General features: G+C 58.3%; 1 protein-coding gene across 1 annotated transcript; it reads left to right on the top strand.

Moving 5' to 3' along the window:
- The first annotated feature begins 1,885 nt into the window (after positions 1-1,885).
- On the top strand, positions 1,886-27,106 carry SH3RF2 (SH3 domain containing ring finger 2). Its single transcript, XM_059859776.1, has 8 exons — positions 1,886-2,687; positions 13,538-13,795; positions 16,384-16,692; positions 19,653-19,747; positions 21,754-21,924; positions 22,126-22,331; positions 22,834-23,195; positions 24,029-27,106. Exons 1-8 carry the CDS (start codon positions 2,316-2,318, stop codon positions 24,311-24,313), a joined length of 2,058 nt encoding a protein of 685 aa, XP_059715759.1. The 5' UTR covers positions 1,886-2,315; the 3' UTR covers positions 24,314-27,106.
- Positions 27,107-27,211: the final 105 nt, after the last annotated feature.

Genomic DNA, 27,211 nt, shown 5'->3' with positions numbered 1-27,211 from the left:
GTCCCTCAGGCAGCCCCAGCCCCCTGATGCCCTGGGCCCCCCGGGTGGGCTCAGCAGTGCTGGGCTCCCCAGCCTGGCCCTCCTGAGGTGCCTGCAAGGTGACCACAACTCCAGCTGTGGCCAGTGGCTTCCCTTGGGAATTCAGCAGGAGCTGTGCATGCACTGTGCAGGTGCCTCCCCCCGGCAGAGCCCCTTGCTCTGAGAGTGGGAGCCTGGCCCTGAAAGCCCAGGAAAGCCAAAGGAGCCCTCGCCAAACAGATCAGGCTGGAGGGGAGCAGGGGCCGGCGTGCAGAGAGCATCGACTTCCCAGCACCTCCCTGCTGCAGGGTGCTTCACAGTTCTCTTCCCTTTCTAATCTCATCAGACGAAAATACAAACTGTGTGTAATCACGGAGCACAAACAGGGAAGAATATGTAAAAAAGAAACCACCACCTTTGTCTTCAGTAAGTTTATGTCAGGCATCACATTTCGAGCCTCTGGCAGAGGAGCTGAAGCTGCTTGCAGCACCCCTCATGAGCAGTGAGAGCCCCACCAGGCCAGCACACACCTCAGGACAGGCTGCAAAGCAGCACCAAAGCAAAAGGAAACTGGAGATGAAACAGAGCGGGGTCATTGGTTCCTGGCATTATCCTGAAGATGTTTGTCAGCATTTTAGTTTAGCTAAATGGCCACTATATTACAGAAGTACAGAAATATTTTGTTTTGACATAAATCATGATCTGGGGGGGGCAACTTTTGAAAAAACACATTAACCCTTTCCACACTGTACTTCTGAAGAATCCTGAGAGTAGGGCAGGGAGGGCTGCAGCCTGATGGCATTATCTGAGACATCTTCAGATTTACAGTCTTGTCCTCTAACATTTTTAGTACTCTTATGGTGAAAACAAAGGGCTGAAAGGCGGCAAGGTTTGTAAGGAAAATGGTTTTGGGCCTTAACTGCCCCTCCTGCTCTCCTTAGGCAATCCATCAGTATGTGCGAGCAGGCAGACCCGAGATAGGAATTCAGCTGATAAAGGGAATGCAAATTACAGGTACCGGGATGGTCCCTGGCCTCCCTTGCCGAAGCCAGTGACTCGCGGGGCAGGAAGGAGCCCCTCGGGCCCCTCTGGCTGTGCTGGGCTCGGGTCCCACTGGGCTCGGCTCGCACAAGGACCGAGCAGGTGCTGGCCGTGCTCAGGTGCTGGCCGTGCTCAGCCCCCGCTTGTGCCCCCCTCGCCGGGCAGCAGCCCACTGCCGGCCAGCCTGGGGCTGGGAGCGCCGGCAGCTGCTGGAGCTCAGGTGCGGCGCCAGAAGGCGCTCAGAGGGTCAGCCCGGTGCTGCCGGCGCTGCCCCGGTGTCCCGGTGCCCCGGGGCGGGCCGAGGTGAGCATCCCCCGGAACGCGACGGGGAGCGGCCGCTGCCTGTGCGCGGGAAGCCGGGTCCGGGCCGGGTCCGGCACACGCTGCTCCCGCAGCAGGCCCGTGCCAGCCCCCGCGGGGTGCCAGGGCTGCCCCGTGCCCTCGGCACATCGCGGCTGAGCTGCGGGGCCGCTGCAGGCCCGGGCTTGAGCCGCAGCCCCGCAGCCGGAGCCGAACAGGTTGGGCGGCTCCGGGCCGTGGGAGGAATAATCGCTTGGGGTTGATTCAGCGAGCTCAGGCGGCCAAACCGGGCGCGGGTGGCACTGCGGAGGCAGCCGCGGCACCGCCGGGTACCCCCGGCGAGCGGCGGCGTCTGAAGGACCTTGTCCAGAGCGGCGGCGGAGAGCGGCAGGAGGGCGAGCGGCGCTGCCTGCGGCGGGGGCGGCGGGGCCGTGCGCGGGGTGTGCGCGGCGAGCCCGCCGCAGCCGGAGCCCGGCACCGGCCGGTCGGGGCTGATGCTTATCAGGGACTCTCATCTCCTGAGCTGTGAATTTTTCCGAGCCGTGTCAGTCCTGCTGCGCGGAGCGGGAGCGCTGCAGCCCGCCCTGCGCTCCGCTGCCCCGGCCGGCTCCGGGACCCCCTGCCCCGCCAGCAGGACCTGGGCTCGGGCGCTGAGCCCCGGCCGCAGCCCGGAGCCGTCCCCTCGCTCCAGCTGAGTCAGGGGTGACTCATTCCGAGCCGGGCTGCTGGCGCAGCGAGTGCGTTCCAGATTGGCTGGGAGCGCAGCTCTGGATGTAGGTGGCTGCGTTACACGCTCCAGCCGCGCAGCTCTGCTCCCTGCTCCCTCCTCCTCGCCCTCCGAGGGGAGCTGCCTGAGCCCGGGCTCTGCTTCTCGCAGGAGGGCATCTCAGGCGGCTCCGGTGGATGTGGGCTGTGGACGGCCCCGGCCCCGCTCCTGAAGGGGCTCTGCCCTGAAGATGGATGACTTGGCTCTCCTTGACCTGTTGGAGTGTCCCGTGTGCTTTGAAAAGCTCGACGCCACAGCAAAGGTGCTGCCGTGCCAGCACACGTTCTGCAAGCCCTGTCTGCAGAGGATCCTGAAATCCCAGAAGGAGCTGCGGTGCCCCGAGTGCAGGACCCTCGTCCTGGGCAGCATTGAGCAGCTGCCCTCCAACCTGCTCCTCATTCGCCTCCTGGATGGAGTCAGGTGTGGACAAAACGTCAGCAGGTTTGGCTCGGTCCAGAGGTCGGGGGTCCTGTCGTCCCCCGCCTCCATCAGGAGAGTCCCCAGGGGGCTGCAGCTGCACCAGCACCGGCTGGCAACGAATCCCCGGATCCACATGGAGGGGGTAAGGAGGTTCTTAGTTCTTTCTTCTGCCCATGAGCATAGAAAGGTTCCTGCTGTGTGCCCAGAGCCAGGAACCTTCTCTGTTAGCAGCACTGCAGAGTGCTTGAAGTGAGACCGAGTGTTTTGTGTGCAGATTTGGCTGCTGTCTCAGTGTGATATTTGGCTGTTTCCAGCTCACTACAGCAGAAACTGAGTCCCAGGCTGAGACAAAGCCAACCTGCCCTTCTTACAAAAACTTCCCAGCAGCTCTTTTCTCCCAGAGTTTTCAGATGCGTCCTGGCTTTTGAGGGCGTTTCAGGTGCTTGGACTTTCAGGCAGTGCACTGCTTTTGACTGATAGCAATTAAGTCGGTAATTGCAGAGCTGTAACTGTTAGTGGTGGAGAAGGTATTTCCACAGCTGCACCTCAGTTTCCCCGCACTGGAAAAGAAGGGGGGGTGCCCAGTGGAGCTGCTGTTGTTCTGTCCAAAGTTCTTGGAAGTTCACTAGTTAAGGATATTAAATTGACTCACTTATGACTGTACCTAGGGATGATTTACTAGGCTAATTTTAAAATTCTAAGTTCTTTCCATCATTTTCTTTAACAATACAAAAGCTTTTCTTGAATAATGAGGACAGGATATTAGATCTGTTAAAAGACCTTGGCTCAGTTGGAATGTAGGGAAGAGACTTGTGGCTTCAGCTTTCCCACATTATATTCCTGGATTTCCATTTCTCTCACCTCAGCTGCTCTGTACAATGCCTGTAAAACCTTTTAATAACACTCAGAAGCTTGGCTGGAAGGGCTGCTGAGCCCCAGAGCCTGCTCAGAGCTGTAGAGGTCGGCAGGCAGGGCGCAGGTGCTGTGCCCATGCAGCCATGCAGGTGCTGCTGTGTCCTGTGGGTATGAGCTGGCACGTGTGTCCCAGGGAATCTCTGCGGTGTTGGTGAGGGATCTGGATGGATCACACACCAAACCAGGCATCCCTCAGGAGCTCCTGTCCCTGGTGTTCCCTCTGTGCAGCCTGAGCCCGAGGCACCATGTCCCTTTCCCAGGAGCATGGCCAGGGACAGGGGGTGACGCTGCCCAGCCCAGAGCACTCCCCTGGCTGCAGCACGGGGCAGACTGCAGCAGGTCCTTGGGCTGGGGGCTCCCTCCACAGGGCCCTGCTCTGGGCACGACCCTTGCTGGGAGCCCCCAGCCCTCCAGGGGAGCTGCAGGAGCTGCTGGGGGACAAATCCTCGTGCAGGGGACAAACCATCCAACAGTGACAGCTTTCAGTCACTGCCACCCCGGGCAGCATTCCAGCTGACAAGGAGAAGGTTGTAGATTTTCCAACTGGACTCTCCTGGCCCTGGATAAAAGAGCACAAGTACACTTGTCTGGCTTTCTCCTCTCTCACTCATTTCATGTTTCTTTAACTGGTTCTCAGGGCAGGTAGGAACTTGCTGCTGGTGTATAATGGCAGCATCCCTCCATCCATAGCTCCCAAAAGCTTTTAAGACCAACTTAAGACCAAACTCCTAGAAATCAGCAGGGCCAGTGAGCACTGAGGGAGCTGTGGCTGGCTCCCTGGCACTGGGACAGCCCTCTGAGCTCCTGTGCCTCTCTGGGAAGGGATATAAAATGCATTACACTGAATACTCTTAGACTTAATTAGTTACTTAATTATAAAACACTTTGGAATCCTCTGCTGCGAGGTGAAGAATGCAAGGTGTTAGTCACATTCTGGCTTTAGTGGTTTTAAGTACCTGCATTCAGGACCAGAGTTACTTTGGGTACTCCAGTGGGATGTTAATGGATTTGGAGCCTCCCCTGAGCAGCACTGGGTGACAGCAGCACGTCACCCAGCACAGCAGGGACACCTTTGAAAGTGCAAAGATGAGACAGTGATGAGGGTGCCTTGTCACCACCCTGCCCCCTGGATGCTTGAGTTCCAGGGTCACCTGAAGGAATCTGGGCACGCAGAGACCTCCAGATGCTTGTGAGCCTCAGAGCAGATTGTCTCTGCCAGGAATCACAGTGAGAGCAGCTGCCCTGCAGTGCTGCTCACCCCAGCACAGCTCTCCCCCGGGACTGGAATTGCAGTGGCCATGTGCTGCTGCAGCAGAGGATCCCAGCTCCCCAAAACCAGACTGCCCCAGCCTGCAAGGGCTGCTAATCACCCCAGTGCTATCCACCACCCTGTGCTACAGAGCAAACACAATGGCCTGCCTCACACAGCTCTGCAGCCAGAGCCACCACCCAGCCAGGAGAGGGGCCAGCCTCTGTTTGTACCAAGGCAGTTCTATAAATAAACTTCCTTTACTCCCTGGAGCTGAGAACATCACAAGTTTGATCAAAGTTTCTCTCTCAGCAGAGAGGTTTCCTTGCCAGCTCTTTGCTCTTCATGCTCATGAGCATCCATGGAGGCAAAAAATGAAACCAATCCCTCATCACCCAGCGAGCCAAGAGCTCGTCTCCCTCTGAGCAGGAGGAGCCAGCGGCCCCTCGGAGCTGCTGGGTTAGCACAAGCACAGCGCTGCTTTGCGGTCAGGAATTTCCCAGAGCCAGTTGTTAAAAAACAGGGAATCTTCTAATTACAGCCCGTCCCAAGCGATTTATTTGCTGGCATTTAAATCCCCTGTGAGTGCACTTCCTACAGCAGCCGTCGTGTGGGCACGTGCTGGCTCTGTGCACGTGGAGCCGTCCGTGTGTGCCACGGCCCAGCCCGAGCCCCTCTGCCCCTGCTGCTCCCAGGCCAGGCCTTCACATCTCCAACAGCAGTGCAGGGAGGACTTGGGGTTTTCAGAACCCCACATAATAAACTGTCTGGAATTTAAGAATAAAGGCCCTTGCTGGGAGGTGTATGTGCAAATAAGCCACGCTGGAGCCTTTGAACTCTCAGGAGCCGCCCCTGGCATGTGCCAGGTGTGGGCACAGCTTGTGCTGAGCTCCTCCTCACCTGGCTGCAGCCCCAGCCGAGCTGGTGAGCTGGCAGAGCGTGTGTGCTGAGGTGTGCACGGCCCTCCCACGCCTCTTCAGGGGGGCAGGATGACCCCTCTGCGCCCTGCAAAACTCCATCCAGGCCCCGAGCAGCTGCTCGGGCGCTGAACCCGGTCATGCAGCAAACATGGGACACTGAGCCAGAGGAAAAAAGCTCCCAGTGTGACAGCTTGCCTCAGGAAAACACGGACCACGCAGATTTAACTGTGACTTGGGCTATTTTCTCTTTGCATGAACTGAGTGCTCAACACCCCCTTCCAGCATTTCATGGGAGATAGACAGATAACACCTCTATTGGGATAAAAATACTCTGCACTCCAACGTCCCACCTTCACACGGACGTCTATAGATAGTGCCTGCGTCTTGGTATTTTCTTCTCCTCCAGAGTCATCTCCAACTCCTTTCTGCCTTTGACAGACAGGACTTGGATTGCTGGAGCTTCTTGAAGTCTTGCTCAAAGCAAACCCCATGTTTGCACCTGGCAGAGGCAAGCGAGTTTCCTGGCCCCCTCACTGAGCCAAGCCCCCTCCCAGCCTGCCAAAGCCCCAGCAGCTCCTGTGCAGTCCCAGCAATGACCTCAAAAGGCGTGTCCCGTCCCCTGGGCTGGCCAGGCACTCTGGGGGTGTCACATCCCCGCGGGTGCTGCCCAGGCCTGGGCTCTGCCTGACGTGCTGGTGCTGGCTGCTCTCCCCCCAGAGCACCCTCACGGCAGCTGGGGTGGGTGGGGTGTGCCACAGAGCCCCTCGGCTGGGCACGGAGATGCTGCATGTGGCTGCACAACTCTGTGTGGCCTTATGGCCTTTCTGGAGAGTTTGTCCCAGGTCTCCTCCACCGCCGTGTCCCATTCGGGCTCATCTCCTTCTAGCACAACAGGGAGCTGCTCCCACAGTGCTGCTGGCACCTTGTGCCAGGCATTGGTGTGTTTTCTCCCTCTGCATGCAGTTTTAGCACTTTCATCTACTACAAAGGGAGTGAGGTCAAGGTAGGCTGATGGACAGCACACACCCAGAAGCTGTGTGAGCTCCAGAGCCAGCACAGGGCACCCCTGGGTGCTTCCTCTGCCTGTGGAAACCCAGAGACCTCCATGGCCAACAGCAGGAGCCAGTTTCCCTGGTTTTACAAAATTAGGTACCAAGCTGCAAACACATAAAAGTGTTTTAATTTGTTTCCAAGGCAATGAGTCAGGCTCAGATTGCGAGTCAGGAATAGCACAGCAGGGCTCCTCTGCGAGCTCACCTGCACCGTGCCGTGGTCAGCCAGCAGCCCCAGGGCCTGAGTCCCCCCTCCCACACCCTGCTGCTCGCTGGCCATTGTCCCTGGGGTCCAGGGGCTGGTCCCTGGCTGAGTTTGTCTTTTCCCTCGGGAGGGAAGGGTGGGGAGGAGGGTCTGTGCGTGCAGCTCTGCAGTGTGCGGGGCTGGGGGCAGCAGTGGCCCCGCAGAGGGACAGGACAGCTGTCCCTGCTGCCAGCACTGGGCCTGCAGAGTGGCCAGCCCCAGAGGTGCCCACGGTGCCCAGGGCTGGCAGTGCTGGCTGAGGAGCCACATCAGCACTCCCTTGCCCAGCAGAGAGGGCACAGAACCAGCAGGGAGAGGGCTCGGGAGCAGCAGCAGCAGGGAGCAGGATGCAGGTTTGCTCCCTGCACAGCCCACAGCCTCTTCTGAGAGCAGTGCTGCTGAGGCAGAGCATCATGACTGGGCACGCCGAGGGCTGACACAGTTTGTTTTGTGTGCAGGGCTGACACAGTTTGTTTTGTGTGCAGCTCACACCCATGACACGCAGCCCAGCCGCTGCCCAGGCCTGCTGACAGCAGCAGGGCTCCTCTGAGCCTGCAGCAGCCAGCCAAGGGCCTGAGAGGGTTTCGTGCACCCCCTGCAGCCCCAGCTCGTGGGACCCAGTGCCAGCACGCCCCCGCCACGTCCCCTGTGTCCTGTCCCAGACCTGTCCCTGCTGTCCCTGTGCCCTGCCGCTCTGCCCACAGCCGGGAGCCAAGCCACACTCAGCAGCTCCAGCCCTGGGCATTCCTCCTGCTCACCTGAATGTCCCCCGTGGCTCACCCAGGCAAAGGGACTCCTGTGTCCTCCTGGGCAGCCCTGGGGGCACCCCCAGCACGAGGCCAGGCGTTCCCCTGGAGGCGGGGTGCCTGCAGTGCTGCCTCAGCACCTCTCATCCTGTCCACCAGAGAAGCTGCCCAGTGTTTTCTGTAATCATTTCCCCCGTTTTCCATGTGCTCTCCAAAGCCAGGCCAGGTTCAGAAGTGACATGAGCCTTGATGTGTGGTACCCCAGGGCTGTGAGGGAGCACAGGGGGTGGCAGCTCCCAGTCCCTCTGCCATTGCCCCAGCAGCTGCAGCCGTGCAGATGGAGCAGCACAAAACCAACTGAAGCCACTCAGTTCACATCTCCAGCATCTCCCCACGATGGCCAGCTGGCTCAGGAGCAGGTGGCCACCAGCACTGGGCTGGCCTCCCAGCTGGGCAGGCCCAGGAGGGAGTGGGGCAGCTCCAGGGCTGACGTGAGCAGGAGGGACTGGCTTTGTTCTCCCTGGTGCACACAGTCTACGTGTGCTTGGAAGACAGGAACGATCCTCCTCAGGGAAGAAATAATGCAGAAACCACCCAACTGTCTGAATCCTCAGAACATAATTACGTGAAGAGATTGAAATGACAAGTTCACTTTTGAAGGTTTTGTTCTCTGTGACAAGGCTGAAGTTATCTCCTCTGCCGAAATGCAGAAAAACAGAATTGTAATGGCAATTAATTTACATTCAAATAGCTCTTTTCATCCACCTGGATGCTGCAGAGCCCTGAACCCGTGCTGGCTGAGCACACAAGCAGGTGATGGGGCTCATTCATGCCATGGAGACATGGGCAGTCATGGCAGGATGCTGGAGGCAGCTCTCAGGAACCAGAAGGGATGGAGATGTCACTGACCATCCCTATAAAAAGGCAGTGTGTGCACATCCCTGGGTGTCAGTGGTGGATAGCAGCCAGCTCCAGTGCCCCGTGTCAGCCAGAGCTCCTCAGGAGCAGGGGCTGTGCCCTCAGGTCTGTGCTGGAGTCACTGGCTGCCCCAGGGGGAGACATTCCCCCTGCCCACAGCTGTCCTGTCTCCTGCACAGACACCCTCCCTGCGGGACAGCTGCCCTGACACCCAGACTGGCATCAGTGCCCTGGGGTTTACTGCAGGACAGGCACAGGGGGAAGCTGCTCCAGGGCATTCCCTGCATGGGGTTAGGGAAGTCAAAGCTGGGCAAACAGCAGGGCGAGCCCATCCGAGGCCATTCCTGATCCCTGTGCACTGCTGGAGCCAGCAGGACGCTGCTGAGGGCTGGGGCCAGCCCCAGCTCGGGCAGCAAGCCGGGGGGAGGCAGCCCCGGACAGGCAGGGCAGGGGCTGAGCCCGGCTCCCCGGGTGCTGTCCCTGCCGTCCATCCCCGCCCCTCTGCCGGCAGTGCTGCTGGAGCGCGGGGCTCAGGAGCGTCCCACCGCTGTCACCAGCTGTGTGTCCCTGCCCTGCGTGCAGGGGACAGCGCTCAGGGGCTGCAGCCCAGACACCTCCCTGGCCCCAGCCTCCCCGGGGCTCCAGGCTGCAGAGCTGCCCTTGGCACCCTGCTCCTGGGGTTGGAGGGGAGCAGCCTGGGACGAGCTGTAGGGGCATCCCCAGCTCCCAGCAGCAGCCTCTCCCCTTCCCCGTGCTCCTGGCTTTGCTCCCAGGGATCCTCTCCCCTTCCCCGTGCTCCTGGCTTTGCTCCCAGGGATCCTCTCCCCTTCCCCGTGCTCCTGGCTTTGCTCCCAGGGATCCTCTCCCCTTCCCCGTGCTCCTGGCTTTGCTCCCAGGGATCCTCTCCCCTTCCCCGTGCTCCTGGCTTTGCTCCCAGGGATCCTCTCCCCTCGCTGCTGCTCCTCTCTTTGGGAATTCCAGATCTGGGCAGGGGTCCCTCATGAGTCCCCTGCTGCCAGTCCTGAGGAGTTATTCAGCTCATCTCAGACAACCACAGAGTGCATTTCTCTGCTAGGAGGAGATGCCCCACATTGCTTCCTCACACACGTAAACGTGTTTTTAATCTTTGTTTGGTGCACAGGGAGACTCAAAGGCATTGGATGGCTGCCCGGCACAACCGATGCCAAATGCCAAAAATAGTGAAAAAAATCAAATCTTTTCTCCCTTATTGGCTCAAATCCACTGAGAATGGGGACAGGGAGTTGGAGTGCATCTGCCATGACCATCCCTCTGGCAGAGCAGCCAAGGAGAGAGAAGAGATGGTGCTGATGCCAGGGGGTTCTGCTCCCCTCCTGGCATTCCCTGCTGCTGCTCTCCCCAGGGCTGCCCCACGCTCTCTCCAGGCACCCCAAGGCAAGGGGCCCCTGGGCTTGGCTGCTCTGAGAGCCTGCAGTAGTTCCTGGGTCTCACTCAGGCATGGTGGAGGAGAAAGCAGAGGGGAAAATCAGCAAAAATGAGGCAGCTTTGAAAAAGTAACAGGCACCCCAAAAAGGGTTTCTTTGCTGCAGTTTGTCTCTCTCTGCTGGGCAGCCATGCTGCACACAAACCTGCAGCACCTCAGCTGAGTTTTCCCAGAGCTGCTCCCAGTTTTCTCTCCCAGCTGTCAGACAGATGCCAAGGGTGCCCAAGGGACCAGACCCTGGGTGCAGTCCTGGGCTGAGCATTTTGCTGCCACCCACCCTGCTGAAAGGAAAGGCTGCTCTGGGCTGAGGAGAAGCAGCTGGACATGCTAACGGGAGAAGGCTCCACCAGGAGAGAGCAGGTCCTGCTCCCCTGCCAGGGCCACGCTGTGGCCCAGGACAGCCTCTCCCTCTGCCCTCAGCCACCTCAGGCACTCCTGTCTTTATCACAGGTTAATTAGCACGCCAGTTTCTGCCTTTGCAATTAACCTACTTTAAATAAAGCACAACAGATCCCTTGCAGAGGATCTGGGACAGCCGGAGTGGGCAGGAGCCAGCCCGAGCTGAGAGAGGCTCAGCTCAGAGCTGCAGCTCAGGAGGGAGATGCTGGCCTGGGGGTGCCCACCCCGGGCTCTGCTGGCCCACCCCAGCCCCAGCACGTGGCTGTCACTGCAGGGGGAAGTTGTTCTTTCCTGCACCCCACAAACACGTTAAAAACCAGGGACTCTGCGTGTCCTTCTGAAGTCTTCAGCTGGCAGCTTTATTTTGTGACAGGGCACATTAGTTGCTCCCTGTGGGTGGGTAAAGGCTTAGTTTGTGTCCTAAACAGAGTTGGGAAATTGATGGGATGTTTTTTACTCAGTATCTGAGAAGCCAAACAGAATTTATTTTAAAAAATTGAGAGTATAGACTTTGGAAAAAGCTGACTTGGATTGGGAGATTTGAAAGGGCAGAAAAGTGTGAGGAAAGGGTTAAAGAGGAGGGCAAGAGCTGAAGGTTGTGAGTGTGGTTAGAGGAAGAAAAAGCCCAACCATCCATGCATGCAAATGGAGGGATGTGTTCAGCCAGAGCTAACACCACAAACACGCCTGTCCCTCCTGGGTTTGGGGTATTTGTCCCCATCTGCCCTGCTGTCTCATCCCTTTGCCTGTTCAAGTAAGAATATTCCAGACTCTCAGCACTCTGTTGCTTGCTCCCTGTTCCCAGTTAGCACCAGGTATGCATTTCATTTCAGAGTTTCTCTTCTTTTTAATACATTTCCATAACTCGCTCATGCTGCCTTTAATGTTTGGCTGTATCCTGCCGTTCCCTCACAGCCCAGACGTTGCTGCTCCTCCTTCCCAAGCCTGTTCTCTCCCTTTGTGAAGGTCCCATTTGGTTTCTGCTTGCTCCTGAGGCAGCCCCAGCCCTGTGCTCCTCGTGCCAGGGGTCCCAGCGTGGTTCTGAAGGAGAGCTGCTGTCCCCCAGCCTGTTCTCCTGATGGCAAGCTCACCTGTCCAGGTGTGTGTTTGCAGGGAGTCCCCATGGCCCCACAGAGGGGATCCCTGCTTTTCTGATGGAGAGCAGCAGTGGCCCAAGCCTCCCTTCCCTACCCCTTTCTCCCAGGGATGTGCTGTCAGTGTCACTGAGCCAAGCAATGTGTTTACTCTGAGCACAAATTAAGAGGGAGAATGACTTAATTAGAACTAAACATTAAACTAATTGCTTCCCATTTCAAAGACTTTGAAGTAAAAGCAGTGCATGAAATTTTTCTCTTCTTGGTTCCTTTTCCCTACCAGGCATCAGGGTTTGGGGATGCTGGAAGATGCTCTCTTTCCAAAAACTTAACTATTTCTGTGGGAAATTTGATCTTTTCCACACTTCTGGAAACGAATGTTGAGATTCTCGCTTCTACCTTCCTGAGCTCTGAGAAGTGGCTGAGAGGGGGAGCCCTGCAGGAGTCCTGGCCGAGCCCTGGTCACAGACATGGGTGGGTCTGGGGAAATGCACAGGAAAAGGCAGGAAATCAGGAATGTGTCACTGGTGCAGAAGTCTCCTGTGAGATGAGTGGGAGGGGGTGACCATGGCTTGGAGAAGCTGCAGGGCACTGTCCTCACGTGCCACAGCACCTGGCAGCCTCTCAAGGGAGGAGAAGGACAACCCAGATGGGCAGAGCCTGAGGAAGCAGCTGAGCAGCCTCTTGTCCTGGGCACGGGCACTGCAGCTCCCAGCTGGCCAAGGCTCCGGAGCTGGGCACCATCCCAGCTCCCCAGGGTGGGCTCACACAGCTGTGCCCAGCTGAGAGGGCAGAATGGAGCTCACATTGGGGTACCCCCTAAGGTGGGGGCTCACATTGGGGTACCCCCTAAGGTGGGGGGTCACATTGGGTTACCCCCTAAGGTGGGAACTCACATTGGGGTATCCCCTAAGGTGGGGGGCTCACATTGGGGTACCCCCTAAGGTGGGGGCTCACATTTGGATTACCCCCTAAGGTGGGGGGCTCACATTGGGGTACCCCCTAAGGTGGGGGCTCACACTGGGGTACCCCCTAAGGTGGGGGGCTCACACTTGGGGTACCCCCTAAGGTGGGGGCTCACACTTGGGGTATCCCCTAAGGTGGGGGCTCACATTGGGGTACCCCCTAAGGTGGGGGCTCACATTTGGGGTATCCCCTAAGGTGGGAACTCACACTTGGGTTACCCCCTAAGGTGGGGTCTCACACTGGGGTATCCCCTAAGGTGGGGGGCTCACATTTGGGGTGTCCCCTAAGGTGGGGGCTGCAGTGCCCAGAGCCCTGGCTGCCAGGAGGGCAGAGCCCCACGCAGGGCCCAGGACAGGCTCAGCACAGCAGCTCTCTTAGGGCAGCTTGCTCATTTCATCCGGCTCAGAGCCAGGATGGCAGCGTCCCTCTGGGACACTGTGACACAAATCTCTTCTGGGTTTGCCGTGTCTCTTCTGTGTCACATCACACTGCAGCAAGGATAAGCGAACCCACCCCTCCCCAAACCCAGGAAAAGCTGGGTTAAACCCACAGTCACAGCAGGGACGGGTGTTACAGCAGGGATGGGGCCACGGGAGCACTGAACCTGCACTCACCTTGCTCTGCTGCCTTCTCCTGGCAGGTGACAGCCACCAGCTGGGCTGGATGATGGCTGTGACCTCCAGTCCTTCTGAAATAGAAATACCCGGGCCATTAAAATAGATATTGTGTTGGAGGAGCCTTATAGCAGGCAATAAGATCCCATGGGAAGAGCAGTTTAAGGCCTTAACTGTTTCTTAATATTCTTAAACGAGTCCAGCCTGCTTTTCATCTTGATACAAACTTAGCATAAGTATTTGGGAGCTTGTCTTCATTAGTAAAACCCATCAAGGAAGGATGTGGGTAGTTAATCCTAATAAATGCATGCTTAAGCCTTAGACCTCTGCGTTTTTTTCTCGTTAGTTACGAATGCTTTTGGGGAGCTGTGTCTGTGTGGGACGAACGGCAGGGGCTGTTTCTCGTCCCCCAGGTGCCACGGGCCAGGGCGCTGTACTCGTACCGCGGGCACAACCCCGGCGAGCTGCGCTTCAACAAGGGCGACACCATCGCGCTGCTGCGGCAGCTGGACGACAACTGGTACCTGGGCGAGCTGAACGGGGCCAGCGGCGTGTTCCCGGCCAGCTCCGTGCAGGTCATCAAGCAGCTGCCCCTGCCGCGCCCTCTCTACAGCCTGGAGCTGCGGGGCCGGGACAAGGCGGAGAGCAAGGACATCCTGACCTTCCCCAAGGTACGGCCCCGGCCCCGGCAGCGCCCTCTGAGGGTCCCCCAGCCCCCCGGACGCCGCAGTTCCCCTCCCCTGCCGTGGCCCCAGGGCACGCAGGGTGGCACCGGTCCGGAGAGGGACGGGCGGCCCCGGCCGGCGCCAGCCCAGCGCTCCCGGGGCTGCGGCTCCAGAGACCTTCCAGACCCCCTTTCCCTGCTCCAGAGACCTTCCAGCCACCCCCTCCCTGCTCCAGAGACCTTCCAGCCCCCCTTTCCTCTCCAGAGACCTTCCAGCCACCCTTTCCCCTCTCCAGAGACCTTCCAGCCACCCTTTCCCCTCTCCAGAGACCTTCCAGCCACCCTTTCCCTGCTCCAGAGACCTTCCAGACCCCCTTTCCCTGCTCCAGAGACCTTCTAGCCACTCCCTCCCTGCTCCAGAGACCTTCCAGCCACCCCCTCCCTGCTCCAGAGACCTTCCAGCCACTCCCTCCCTGCTCCAGAGACCTTCCAGCCACCCCCTCCCTCCTCCAGAGACCTTCCAGCCACCCTTTCCCTGCTCCAGAGACCTTCCAGCCACCCCCTCCCTGCTCCAGAGACCTTCCAGCCACCCCATCCCTCTCCAGAGACCTTCCAGCCACCCCCTCCCTGCTCCAGAGACCTTCCAGCCACCCCCTCCCTCCTCCAGAGACCTTCCAGCCACCCTTTCCCTGCTCCAGAGACCTTCCAGCCACCCCCTCCCTGCTCCAGAGACCTTCCAGCCACCCCATCCCTCTCCAGAGACCTTCCAGCCACCCCCTCCCTGCTCCAGAGACCTTCCAGCCACCCTTTCCCCTCTCCAGAGACCTTCCAGCCATCCCCTCTCCTCTCCAGAGACCTTCCAGCCACCCCCTCCCTGCTCCAGAGACCTTCCAGCCACCCCATCCCTGCTCCAGAGACCTTCCAGCCACCCCATCCCTCTCCAGAGATCTTCCAGCCACCCCCTCCCTGCTCCAGAGACCTTCCAGCCATCCCCTCTCCTCTCCAGAGACCTTCCAGCCACCCCCTCCCTGCTCCAGAGACCTTCCAGCCACCCCCTCCCTCTCCAGAGACCTTTCAGCCACCCCCTCCCTGCTCCAGAGACCTTCCAGCCACCCCCTCCCCTCTCCAGAGACCTTTCAGCCACCCTCCCCTCTCCAGAGACCTTCCAGCCACCCTCTCCCTGGCAGTATTTTCCTTCCAGCCACCCTGGCCCTGGCAGAATTCTGTCAGCACTGGTCTAGACATTAATTGTGTTGTGCAGTTCAGCTTGAGATGCAGGGTGTACATGGCACCGGCACCAGTTCCTAGAAGTAGAATTAATACTTGTAATGCCCATAATTACAGCAAGCTCTGCTTTGTGGTTGTTTTATAGGAGGACTCAAGCAAAACATCTAATTTGAAGCTCTAATATATTTTTTAAAATGTCTTTTCATTTAATGAAATCATCTTAACTTCAGTAGTGACTTATTCAAGTCTAGCATTGAGAGACACAGGTTAGTTAAGGGACACATACAGCCACCAAGGAATTAGAAATTAATTCTAGAGAAGGCAAAGGTAGGGCTACTGTGGGAGACACGAGGCTCTCCTGGCTCTGACGTGCAGTTTGTGCTCCATTTTATCGTGTCTCCTGGGATTTAGTTAGGCAGGAAAACATTTGCAGTTTGCTCAGATACGGAATTGACAGGATAGCGATGGCCCTTGTACCTGCACACACACGGTGGGCTTTAAGCCTTATTTTGGAGAGGGGAAATGAGAAGACCACCCCTGTTGTAAATGTCAACATCTGGGAGCACCCATACCTCCCCTGTCCATGCCAGGCATCGAGCACATTGGCTCCCACAGGCAGGAGAGAATCTCAAGTTTTGCAATTCATTAATGTCAGCAGTAAATCATGATTAATTCCTCTGGCACCCATGGTGGTGAAAAACGCTGTCACCACATGCCCTTTGCTACCAACACCCTGATCAGCAGTTTCCAAGAAGTGCTGTGTGAACACTGCCCATATGCAAACTCGGGGCCTGCCTCTCCCTCATCAGCCCCGTCCTTGACAAGCCAGGAGTTTTCAATGGAAGCAGCACCAAGCCATGAATGTTCAAGCTGACAGAGATGGAACTGGGTGGATGTAATCCTGCTGGCAATGCCACCATCAGTGAGGGCCACTGAGCCCGTGCCACACCCTCAGCTGCAAGATGCACCCACAGGGAAAGGGTGACGAGTCCAAACACCAAACATCCCTTCAAATTCAGAGCTAGCTATTGAGGACAGCTCTCCCAGCACCTCTGCCAGCCAAAGCTCTGCACAAGGAGCATGTCGGGGGAAGCACTCATCCTCATAACCCCTTGTCTTAGCACAAGTTTTAAAAGCCAATTTTAATTTTGCTGTCAGCTTTGAACCGGGAGTTTTACACCCAGAGTTTGTCGCTGCCACCAGCTGAGAGAAATGACAGAGGCCCAAGATTTCAAGGACCACCTGGTAAAGGTGGCACCACCTGAGCCCTGCCTGCAGCTCTGCTGCCGAGGGAAGGGGAGCAGAGCGGTCGGGGCAGGGCTGGCTGCAGCTCCTGAGCCCCAGCGCGTCTCCTGCTGTCTCTTGCAGCCGAGCACGGCCCAGCAGCTCCTGCAGGCCACCAAGGGCCGCTGGTCCCCCCCGCCCAGGGCCGCGTCCCTGCGCCCGGCCAAGGCCAAGGCGGCGGAGCCGGCCGCGTTCCCCAAGGCGCCCGAGGCGCGGCGGAAGAGCCTGCGGCAGTTCTCCCTCACCACGGCCCTCAACACGCTGAACCGCATGGTGCACGCCGAGCGCCCCGCGCTGCACATCAGCTCCCCCGTGCTCATCAGCTCCAGCAACCCCAGCGTGCCCACCCAGAGCTGCGAGAGCTCCGAGCTGCCCGGCGGGACCCCGCTCCAGGTAAGGGAGCACAGCCCGCACCCGGGCTGATCCTGGGCACCTGGACACCTAGGGGAACCTGGGGCTGAGCTGGACACCCAGACTGACCTTCTGGAATTCATCCACTCCAGGCAGAAGTGTCTCGTTCCTTCTTCCCACTCTGTCTGAAGATCTGCACACAGAATCTTCCCAGATATCTGATAGGGAGAAAAAAGGGGGTTTTTACAATTATATGACATCTTTCATAGTGAAGGTTGCTCCAATCTTCTTAGAGCAGTCACCCAGCCCCTGGCAGTCCGTGTCCAGGCAGGAAGACCCAGCAGGCACTTTGTCCTGGGCACCAGCCTGCAGAGAGCTGGGATGTGATATCCCGGCTTACAGAGGGGAAATGAAACCCTACAGGAGTTCCATCATTCAACTGGAACTGTATCCTGTCTCACACTCCAAAGGGAGCTCACCCAAAAGTCTCAGTGTGAACCACTGCCAAGAGCAGAAACGAGATAGGGGACACGTTATGGTTTGGCCTCAGCAGGGTTGGAAATCGCTTGTTTCCAATCAGCAGTGCTGCTCCCAGAGGTTTGCAGGGGAACCTGTGCCGTTTCTGGGCCTGCACAGGATGCAGCTTTCCCTTTTCCTCGCTGGGTTTGGGCTGCAGTGGCTGAGCTGCAACGCTGAGATCCCTTCCCAAGCCCAGGTGGGCGCTGCGGGGTGGCTGGGAGCCGAGGGAGCAGGGGCTGCCCCCAGGACAGCCCGCAGCAGCTGGACAAGCCAGGGCACAGGGGCTGTGCCAGGCTGCAGGGCTCCCACCGCAGGACCGGCCCGCCTGGCACTGCCAGCAGCAGCAGCAGCAGCAGCAGGAGTCGGACTCCTCTCGGCCCATAAAAGGGAATTCCCAGCGCTGCCCCAGCCTCCTCCCCCGGCTCCCGCTTCCCCTCGGCTGCCAAGCTCGGCTGGAGCCAGAACCGGTCTGCAGGGCTGCGGTGGCCGTGCCTGTGCATGTGCCTCTTGTGCAAGCGGGGCGAGGGCAGCGGGGCACCCACGCCCTCCCTCCCCGCTGGAATCTCCTCCCAGCACAGCCCAGCTGATTCCCTGCGCTGGCAGTCCCGGCCGGCTGTGCCCCGGAGCTGCTGCTGTGCCCTGGGCTGGGGGAGGGAGCTGAGGGACCCCCAGCTGCCCCCAGCACACCCGGCTTTCCTGAGCCACCAACGGGGGAGCTGGCAGGGCCCGGTGCCCAGAGCCCTGTGCTGAGATGGGCAGGGCTCCCCTCCCCAGCTGGAGAGTCCCAGCAAAGCCTTGCCCGTGTCAGCAGCGCCGGGGTCATGCTGGTGACACGCTAGAGACAGGGATTTCGGGAGAGGCAGGGAATTAAACCCTTTGTACTTACAAGGACTTGCAAGGTACTCCTGGGAGATCAGCAAAAGTGAGCACTGAAATCAGTTATAAGTGACTCGAAAGTATTTCTCCCTATCTTTTTTCCCCTCTGCGTGTTGCGAATGCAAAGGCAGCTTTGAGGATGCTCTTAGTGATGGCTGCTCCCAGGCACAGGGGAACACAGAGGTGAAAACATGGAGCTTTCCACCCAGAAGGGGACATTTCAAGAAGTTCCATCTGTTCACAGTTCCATCAGGAAAACCAGCAAAAGGCAGTCATTTTGTTCCAATGCAGAAAAAAGAAATTCCAAATATCCAAATTTAAAGCATTCTGGTAATTAATAAAACAGAATTATAATTTCCAGTCAACTTTATGAGCACGTGGTCCAATCCTGCCTGGACTAGAAAACGAGGAATGCAGAGAAGGTTTGAAGCTGACCTGCTACTCCAGGTCTCAGACAGAAGCTGGAATTGCTGGGGTGTTTTAATTAATTTAATTTACTGGAGAGCACCAGAGCCGGTGAGTCACTTTTCTTTTTCCCTCGGTCCTTGCCAAGCCAGTGCTCCAGCACCGCATTACAGACATGACCACTAGAAATTAGATTTGAAATGAACATGAGATTAAAGCCCCAGCTTGCATCACTAAGATCCCGCGGTCGTTGCTGGAGAGCGCAGCTGCAGCCACATCCAAGCGCGGCGGCGTTCCGCTGCCCGGAGCTTCCCGGGGCGCTGCTGCCGCCGCCCCGCCGCGCTCCGAGCCCCGGCCCGGCAGGGGCCACGCTGCTGCCAGCCGGCCCGGGGCACAGCAGGGCATGGCCAGGGCCCCGCCGCCGGGTCGCCTTGGGCCAGGGCAGGGCTGGGTCCGGACGGGAAGGAGCCGCTGCTGGCAGCTGCTCACCCCGGGACGCTTTGAGCGGCAGGAGGGACAGAGGGGACAGCCCGGCAGGAGGGACAGCCCGGCAGGAGGGACAGAGGGGACAGGCCTGGCAGGAGGGACAGAGGGGACAGGCCTGGCAGGACAGAGGGGACAGCCGGGCACCAGGGACAGCCCGGCAGGAGGGACAGAGGGGACAGCCCGGCAGGAGGGACAGAGGGGACAGGCCTGGCAGGACAGAGGGGACAGCCGGGCACCAGGGACAGCCCGGCACCAGGGACAGAAGGGACAGCCCGGCACCAGGGACAGCCCGGCAGGAGGGACAGAGGGGACAGGCCTGGCAGGACAGAGGGGACAGCCCGGCACAAGGGACAGAGGGGACAGGCCTGGCAGGACAGAGGGGACAGCCGGGCACCAGGGACAGCCCGGCACCAGGGACAGAAGGGACAGCCCGGCACCAGGGACAGCCCGGCACCAGGGACAGCCCAGCACCAGGGACAGAAGGGACAGCCCGGCACAAGGGACAGCCCAGATTGATTCCCTGATTCTGAGTCTTCCTCTTCCTGCCTGGTCTTTTTCGAAGTCAAATGCTCCAGACTCTGCCATTCCCTGAAATGTCTCTGGTGGTTTTTTGAAGGATGGGTGAAGCCAGGCAGGTGTTGGCTGCTCCTCCAGTGGATGAAAGAAGCTGACAACCAGATTAATACTTTGTTTTCTTTGCTTCCTTTCTCCCACAGGTCAGCACCTCCTACTACCCCACACCAGGAGCACTGGGGCCCCCGGCAGCCATCGTGACCCTTCCCCACCTGCAGCACCACGGGCCAGCTTACCTGTACGTAAGGGTGCAAATGCTTTGGGGCACGGGGTTCACTTGCTGCAGCCTCACCAGGAGCCTGCTCCTGCCAGGCAGGAGGTGCAGACCAGAGCACAGATGGGATCCAAGTGCAGATCCATGTGGGATCGTACCTGGCTGGGCTAAGCCAGGGGGGCAGACACCTGATACCACAGCTGAGTGCATCTTTCTGCCTCACTGCAGGTTCTATGGAGAAACAGTTCTGCCTGTTTGCCAACAACACATTTTAATTTTTTTAAATGTAAAGAAACTAATTACTCCTTAAGTGCCTCTAGTTATTTATCCTGAAACCTCCATGGCCACTGGTGCTTGAACAATCCAATTTCTGAAAACTTTCACAGAGTTACAATTTGCAGATAACGCTCTATGATGATTACATCAAGGTAAGATTCACCACCCTGGCATTTAGTAAAGCATCTAAAATAACAACAGCCTCACAACTCGCTGCTCACACAGCTCTCAGCACCCCGGTGCAGGGCCAGGCCGTGGGAATGCTGGTGCCCAGGAGCAGCACCCGCAGCTCAGTGCTGTGCTGGGACCCACACACACCATCATCAGCCAGCCAAGACTCCAGCACACAAATAATCCAAAGGACAAGAGAACTCCCAAGACCTTAAAATAATTTGCAGAAGGATGGTGCGAGAGCATGGCACCAGCTGCCTGGTTGGCACAGGGGCAGTGTCAGAGCAGCCCCTGCAGGGCCTCCCCTCCAGGTGACTCCTGAGCTGCTGTGAGAGCACCCAGAGCCCAGCTGGGCTGTGCCAGCCCCAGGCAGCCCTTCACACACACTGGCCCAGCAGGTCACACCTTCAGATGCTTGTGCTGAACTACAGGGAGAGAGAAACCCTTCTGAGAGTTCTGGGGTAGCCCTGACTATCCAGACACCCAGTCTGTTGTTTGTTATGTAAATAACACCTGATACTTGGGTGCTGGGCTGTAACTCATTGATTCTTGGAGCAGGTCACGTTCCCCTTGAAAAAAACAACAGTGCAATTAAATGTGTTACACTGGAGACAAATTCAAGTTCTTTAAGGAACAGATAGGGAAAAGTTTTGAAAGATACACCATTTTCTTTTGCTGCAGTTTTGCTGTGTGCTCACACATGGGTCAGAGAGAAGAGCAAAGCTTCAGCCCTTGGTCCCAATCCCAGAATCACAAAAGAGAGGTCTAGGGGGGATTTCAGACTAATTTCTAGTCTGATTTCCTCACTGCCCTGGAGTGGAGCCATGTAGTGCAGCCATGTACCTCCTCCTGCCTCCTGCTCTGTCCATTCCCCATGGCCTCCAGTGGCTGCCAGTCCTCTCCTTGTGCTCCAGCCAAGGAGAAGGAGACAGGGAGGAAGGGAGGCAGGGCAAGAGTGGTGCTCTTCCCTGGGCCTCCAACACCTCCTGGTGATGCTCCAAGCAAGCAGATCCAAGGCCTCTGGTTTCAAAGGCAGAATTGCCTGATGCTATCTTGAGCACGGCACCATAACTGTGCTCTTTCAAGAGCTTTGCCTTAGGACAGGTACTTGTCAGGCCCTGATCCGTGTTTCTGATGGAGCACTCACTGTGTGAGGTGCAGAGCAGCAGTTTCCTCCTCCCCAACATTTGTCACCCTGGGCTGGCACTTCTGGGGCACAAACCCCCCTCCTGAGCAGCTTTGTTCTCCTTTCCTGCTGGCTCTTCTCTTATCCATATCCCCTTCGGCCTGAGGTGACAGGCTCTTTCCTCCCTGCGAGTTCTCACCACAAAGGGCAGCACCCAAACGCTCGATGCAGCCCTGGCTGAAGGGCTCCGGGCACAGCCAGCAGCCTCCTCCTGCTGCACTGTTAACTGTGGAGCTCCGGGCACAGCCAGCAGCCTCCTCCTCCTGCACTGTTAACTGTGGAGCTCCGGGCACAGCCAGCAGCCTCCTCCCGCAGCCCCGTTAAGCCGCGGGGCTCCGGGCTGCTGCAGCCTCCCTGCCGGGGCAGTTCTGCCTCCCCTCACAGCCTCTCTCCGCAGGTGCGTGGCTCTCCACTCGTACGCGGCTCATGGACCAGACGAGCTGGAGCTGCAGAAGGGAGAAGGGGTCCGTGTCTTCGGCAAGGAGCAGGACGGGTGGCTGCGGGGCATGTCCCTCGTCACCGGCAGAGTCGGCCTCTTCCCCAGCAACTACGTCACTCCCCTCTTCAGGTCTGGGACTCCTACGGGAAACAAAAACGGGGAGAGGGAAGGGGGTAACACGTAGAACTTGGGGTCTCCTTGTTTCCACGGAGAAGCCATGGCAAGGCATCCCCCCAGTACTGACAAGGGACCCCCCAGAAGTGAGCAGGGCCGGGGGTCCCTCGCCAGGTGGGATGGCGCCCGGCAGCCCTCGCCTTTCTTTTCCAACAGGAAATCCAGTCTCTCCGACTCGAAGATGCCTTCCCTGTACACCTCATGGACGCTGTCCACCTCGTCGCTGTCCTCCCAGGGGAGCGTGTCCGAGAGCGGCCCGAGGCAGAGCCGGGCGCTGCGGCCGCTGCTGCTGCCCGTGCCCATCCCCTGCCCCGGGCGGGCCCCGGCCCCGCTGCGCCGCGGCCGCGGCAGCGCCAGGAGGAGTAAGTGCTGGGGGGCTCTGCAAGGGAGCAGGGGGCACCTTCCCCCAGGGCACACCGGTGAATGGTCCCTCAGCCCGCCTTGGGCCCGACTCTGGGGAATTCGGGAATTCCAGGGGGTGTGACTCAGCATGGAAACATTCCTGCAGAGCTTTGTGCAGAGCTCGGTGGTTGTTTTCTTTACAAGGAGGCCGCAAGGTTTATCTTCATCCCATACGCACTGTTTCGTAATACACTTCCGCGAGTATTTGGGGAGCCGTGTGTGTTCCCAGCTCTGGCAGCAGAGCAGCTCCTGGAGGCAGCAGTGCCCTGGCAGGGGCCACTGTCCGAGCTTTTACACCCGAAATCGGTCCTGGTGCCCAGGGGCGGGCCCGGGGTGATCCCGGGGAGGTGCAGCCCCCCAGCATGCTGTGAGCAGGGCTGCTGGTGCGGGGCTGTAACCGCTGCTCTCTCTGCGCATTCTGGATTCCTGACTAAATGCCTTTCCGTGGTCCTTGCTCCCCAGACGGATCCCTGCAGAGGCCGGGCCAGGCGGGGACCCCCGTGCAGATCACCGGCTCCCTCAGGCGTCCCACGGCTGCGGGGCGAGCTCAGCACTTCCAGCTTTACCCGCACGTCGGCTCCCCCCCGCACAGCATCCCCCCCGGGGCTGGCACGGACGAGACTACGAGGCCCAACTCCTCCTATGAGGCTTCACCGGCGCTGCTGGTCAGAGGAGGGGAGAGCCGGAGCCCCTCCGTGTGCAGCTCGGTGATCCTGGACGCCAAAGACCCCTCGGTGAAGAGCGAGGCAGCTCCAAAGCCGCCTGCGTCAGCCCCGCCGTCCATCCTGGTGAAACCAGAAACCTCCCGCAACAGCGCCGAAAAGGTACAGAGCCCCCTGCCCCGGAGCACCCCCGCGGAACCAGCAGCGGCAGCCAAAACTAGCCAGGGCCAAATCCCCGAGGGCTTTGCTCCATCCTCACCAACTTCTTCCAGTAGAAATCGCTGGGATTGACACATGCCTTAGGAAATCGGGTATCGGTGCTGCTGACGCAGCTGTTCAGATGAGGCCCTGAGGAAAGGCGGGACTCTGCAGGGCCAGGTCCTGTGTCCCTGTCACCCAGCTCAGTCACCAGCAAATCTCGAGACTTTTCTGGGGTCATAAATTGGGCAAGAATCTGTGAGTTTGGGAGCAAATGCCACAGAACTGGTGTCAGGCAGAGCTTTGCAGAACTCCCCCATCTCTCTCATGTCACTTGGGCTGAGCCATTTAGAATGGGAATTTCTTTCCCTTTTGGCAGCCAGAGAGAAATTTCATAACGGTAAAATCATTCTGAAAATTGCCCTTGTGGCAGCTTCCCTTTCCCATAGTACCCAAAGACGTGCCCAAATCGTTCCACATGCCCCCAAAAGCCCAGCCAACCTCAGAGCTCTCAGGCAGCTCAGCATCAGCTGAGAGAGCCCGCTGCTCTGCGAGGGCAGCACCTCCTGGTGCTGCGCTGCCTCCCGCTCCCAGGGCAGCTCTCCTTGGTCTCCAGGAGCTGCCAGCACTGCTGCGCTGCTCCCCGGGGCTCTCTGCCACCTGCCACCAAGGCGCATCACCCAGGGCTCCGCTGCAGGCCTGCTGTGCCCCCGAGCGCATCCCCCCGGTTCTGCAGGGCAGGGGAGGGCGAGCGGGCTCTGCGCTTCCCGCCTGACTCTGGCCCCTTCTCGCTGCAGCAAGTGAAGACGGTGAGGTTCCAGAACCACAGCCCGCCGCCGCCCAAGCGGCACAGCCTGCAGCCCTCGCCGAGGCTGCCCCGCAGCAGGACAGAGCCCGGGCCCGAGGGGCTCCTGCCCGAGCCCCGCCTGGGCCCCGAGCTGCTGGTGCTGTACTCGCCGCGCCTGGGCTCCAGCCCCCTGCACCCGCGCCGGGCGCTGCACCCCAAGGCGCTGTCGCTGGACCTCTCGGGGCAGCTGACCTTCCCCATCAAGAAGAGCTACAGCAGCATCTCAGCAAACTGACCGGGTAACCCGCGCCTGCCTTCCTCCCCGCTCCTGCTCCTCTCCCTCGGCGCCCAGCCTCGCATCCTCCCCCAGCTCCCCCGGGCAGGGGCCGCTGCTCCCGCACCGCCGGCACCTCGGGAGCTGCGGGCCTGGGGCTCGCAGGGAGCTGCGGGCACCTCCGAGCGCCCCCGTGCCCCAGGGCTGCCCGAGCACGGGGAGAGGGGCCCGAGCACGGGGAGAGGGGCCCGAGCACGGGGAGAGGGGCCCGAGCACGGGCAGAGGGGCCCGAGCACGGGGAGAGGGGCCCGGCTCCGCCGCAGAACCGACCCTCCCCAGGTCGCTGCCCGCGCTGCAGCGCCGGAGCAGCGGCAGGGCAGGAAGCGTGCAGGTATCAGTAGGAGTTACCCTTGCTGTGATCTCCTCAGGGCTGCAGGAAAGCCCACAGAGATCAAACACCGGCTCATTACCTGCCTGCCTCAGGATAAAGAAACCATAAATCAGAATCAGTCGGCTCCTGGCTGATGGTTCATGCTGCCTTTGAGGGGAGGGGGTCACTCAGATTTTTTGTTAGGGTGGTTGCTTGCTTTCTTTTCTCGTTGGTTTTAGCCCAGGGGTTTTAACACAGAAGCCTAAAAGGTGATTTGGAAGGCAAAGAGCCAATGGAAGGAGCTTTGCCATCACTGCAGTCACCCAGGCTCTGCAGTGAGGGCACTGAATCTCCCTTCTCCTCATTGCTTGTTTTCCTCTGGTCACCTGTCAGCTACCTCCTGCCCATGAGCTCCTTCCAGCCCCTTCCCACCACCCACCCACTCAGATGTGGCTGTTGTAAATACCTTAAGTGGGATTCATGGGTTTCAGATGCATGAAACACTGTCTATGTAACAGAGAGCAGAACTCAGAGTTCACCGTGCCCCAGACCCCCTCTGCCCCGGCAGCCCCAGCTCTGGCTTCCAGCTCTCCCCAATCCAAGCATTCTCCCGTGAATCCCAGGGAAGCCAGCAGAGCTCTGCTGGCTCACAGCTGTGCCTGCTCTCTGTCAATCTGCTCAGCAGAGTTTGGTTTTCATGCTTCGTTTCCATTGCTGGCAGTTCCCAGCCCAGCTGCAGGCACCGGCCGCCCTCTCCTGACAGGAGGAGCTGAGCTCCCTCCAAAACTGCCCTGAAATCCCACCCTCGGTTACCTGCCTACAAACCTGGAGAAGGAACTCCACTGGGCAATGGAGATTCCTCAGAGAAGGACATTTTCCCCTAAAACTACACAAAGGGAATGGATAAAACAATTCGCTACGCCACAGCCCCTGGACCTTCCCCCTTCCAGAGTTCCTGTTGGTGGAGCAGGAAAGCCGGGTCTGCCTGCGGGGATTGTCAGTGGCACAGCGACCTCCGAGGCACAGACCTGTTCTCGCTCTGTGCCCTCTGTCAGTATTCCAGCTCCTGCAGAAACACCCGGCAAGCTGAAAGCATGCTCTGTGCCCAGGTGTAAAAGGTGGCAGCAGCTGCAAAAGTGAGGGTGAGTCCAAGTCAGCGATGGCACCTCAGAGACAGCTGAATGCCTCGGGGGAGACGTGCTGGCTCTGCCATCCTTTCTAAACTGAACCAGAAAGCAGCTGGCTCTGTCGCTGGGACACGTCCACATATCCCAGCACACCCAGAAATGAACAGAATTGCACTCAGCCCGTCAGCCCCCCTCTCCCTCTGAGAACTAAGAATGCAAACACTGGCTCCAAAACGTTTTAGTTGGGAACACCAGAGCAGCCTGGCACTGTGTAAAATCACACATTTATCATTCTTAGGAGGTTTATTCACTGCCCAACAGTCACTGCAGTTAATTTGTGAAACGGCTGTTTGAAGCGTAATCACAGCTCAAGACTTCTCAGGCTGTTACAAACTTCAGTATCTGTCCCATTTAAAAAGCAGCACTTCCAAATATCCATGAGACCAACATTTGGAACCCCAAACTGTCCATGAAGCCCGTGGGAGCTCCCCGGGCTGATCCCTCTGCACGTGTTCCCAGCAGGAAGCACTGATGGATCCGAGCCTGCCTGGGAACAGCACACAAGGGACCCCCGAGGCAGGCTGGGGAGGAGGTAAGGGCAGTGAAGGGGGAAAAGGTCTGTCGACACCAAAGCTACAGCCAAAACAGATCCTGCAGGCAGAAGGGGTCAACAAAAGCTCCCTAATCCTTCACATGACCAAGCAGGGAGTTCCATGGTCTACCTTCTGCACCCAGCCCAGGGAATGCTCCAGTGAAATGTTACAGCCAGGTCACCATCAGTGAGAAATCATAAATTCCTATTTTTACATATAGATCTTAGAAACAGTAGGATGAATAACATTTGCTTAGTTGGTGATGGGTGGGAGGAATAAATAAAAGGTGTTTAGTTTATTGTTCAGAGACACTTGTACAAATTCAGGGATGCTGAATATTTTTTCCATGAAGTGAAGTTCATTTTTTAAAAAGGTTTTTTCAATTTAAGGTACTATTTGGGAGAAAAGTCAATAAACAAGAAGATATTAGAAGATATCCTGTTTTGTATTAATCCTCAGGCTATTTATTTTGTATTTCTGTAAAAAAAAAGCAATGGTTTAAAGACATTTTAAGTTTTCAGAAGTTTATTCATCTAAGTTTATAGCACTAATGCTTAGCTCTGTAGCCTGTCAATAATTAAATTAATTGGGGCCAAATGGATTACAGCCCCTCATGCACTGCAAGCACTGGGGAAAATGGGGCTCAGGAAAGATTTGGCACCCACTGTGTGAGACACCAGCCTGTGGGAGCTGCTGTGGCACCATTAAAACTTTTTGCATGAAAGCATGTTTATTTTCACTTTCTTATTTCAGGTTTTGCCTGCTGGGAAGGGGAGGGGGTGACCTGGGCGAGGGGGGCACCTGCCTGTGGGTATGAAATGGAATAAAA

Source organism: Haemorhous mexicanus, chromosome 15, assembly GCF_027477595.1.
Source record: "Haemorhous mexicanus isolate bHaeMex1 chromosome 15, bHaeMex1.pri, whole genome shotgun sequence".
Lineage (NCBI taxonomy): Eukaryota > Metazoa > Chordata > Aves > Passeriformes > Fringillidae > Haemorhous > Haemorhous mexicanus.
Note: the sequence above shows the minus strand (reverse complement) of the source record. Positions and strands in the feature narration are given on the sequence as shown.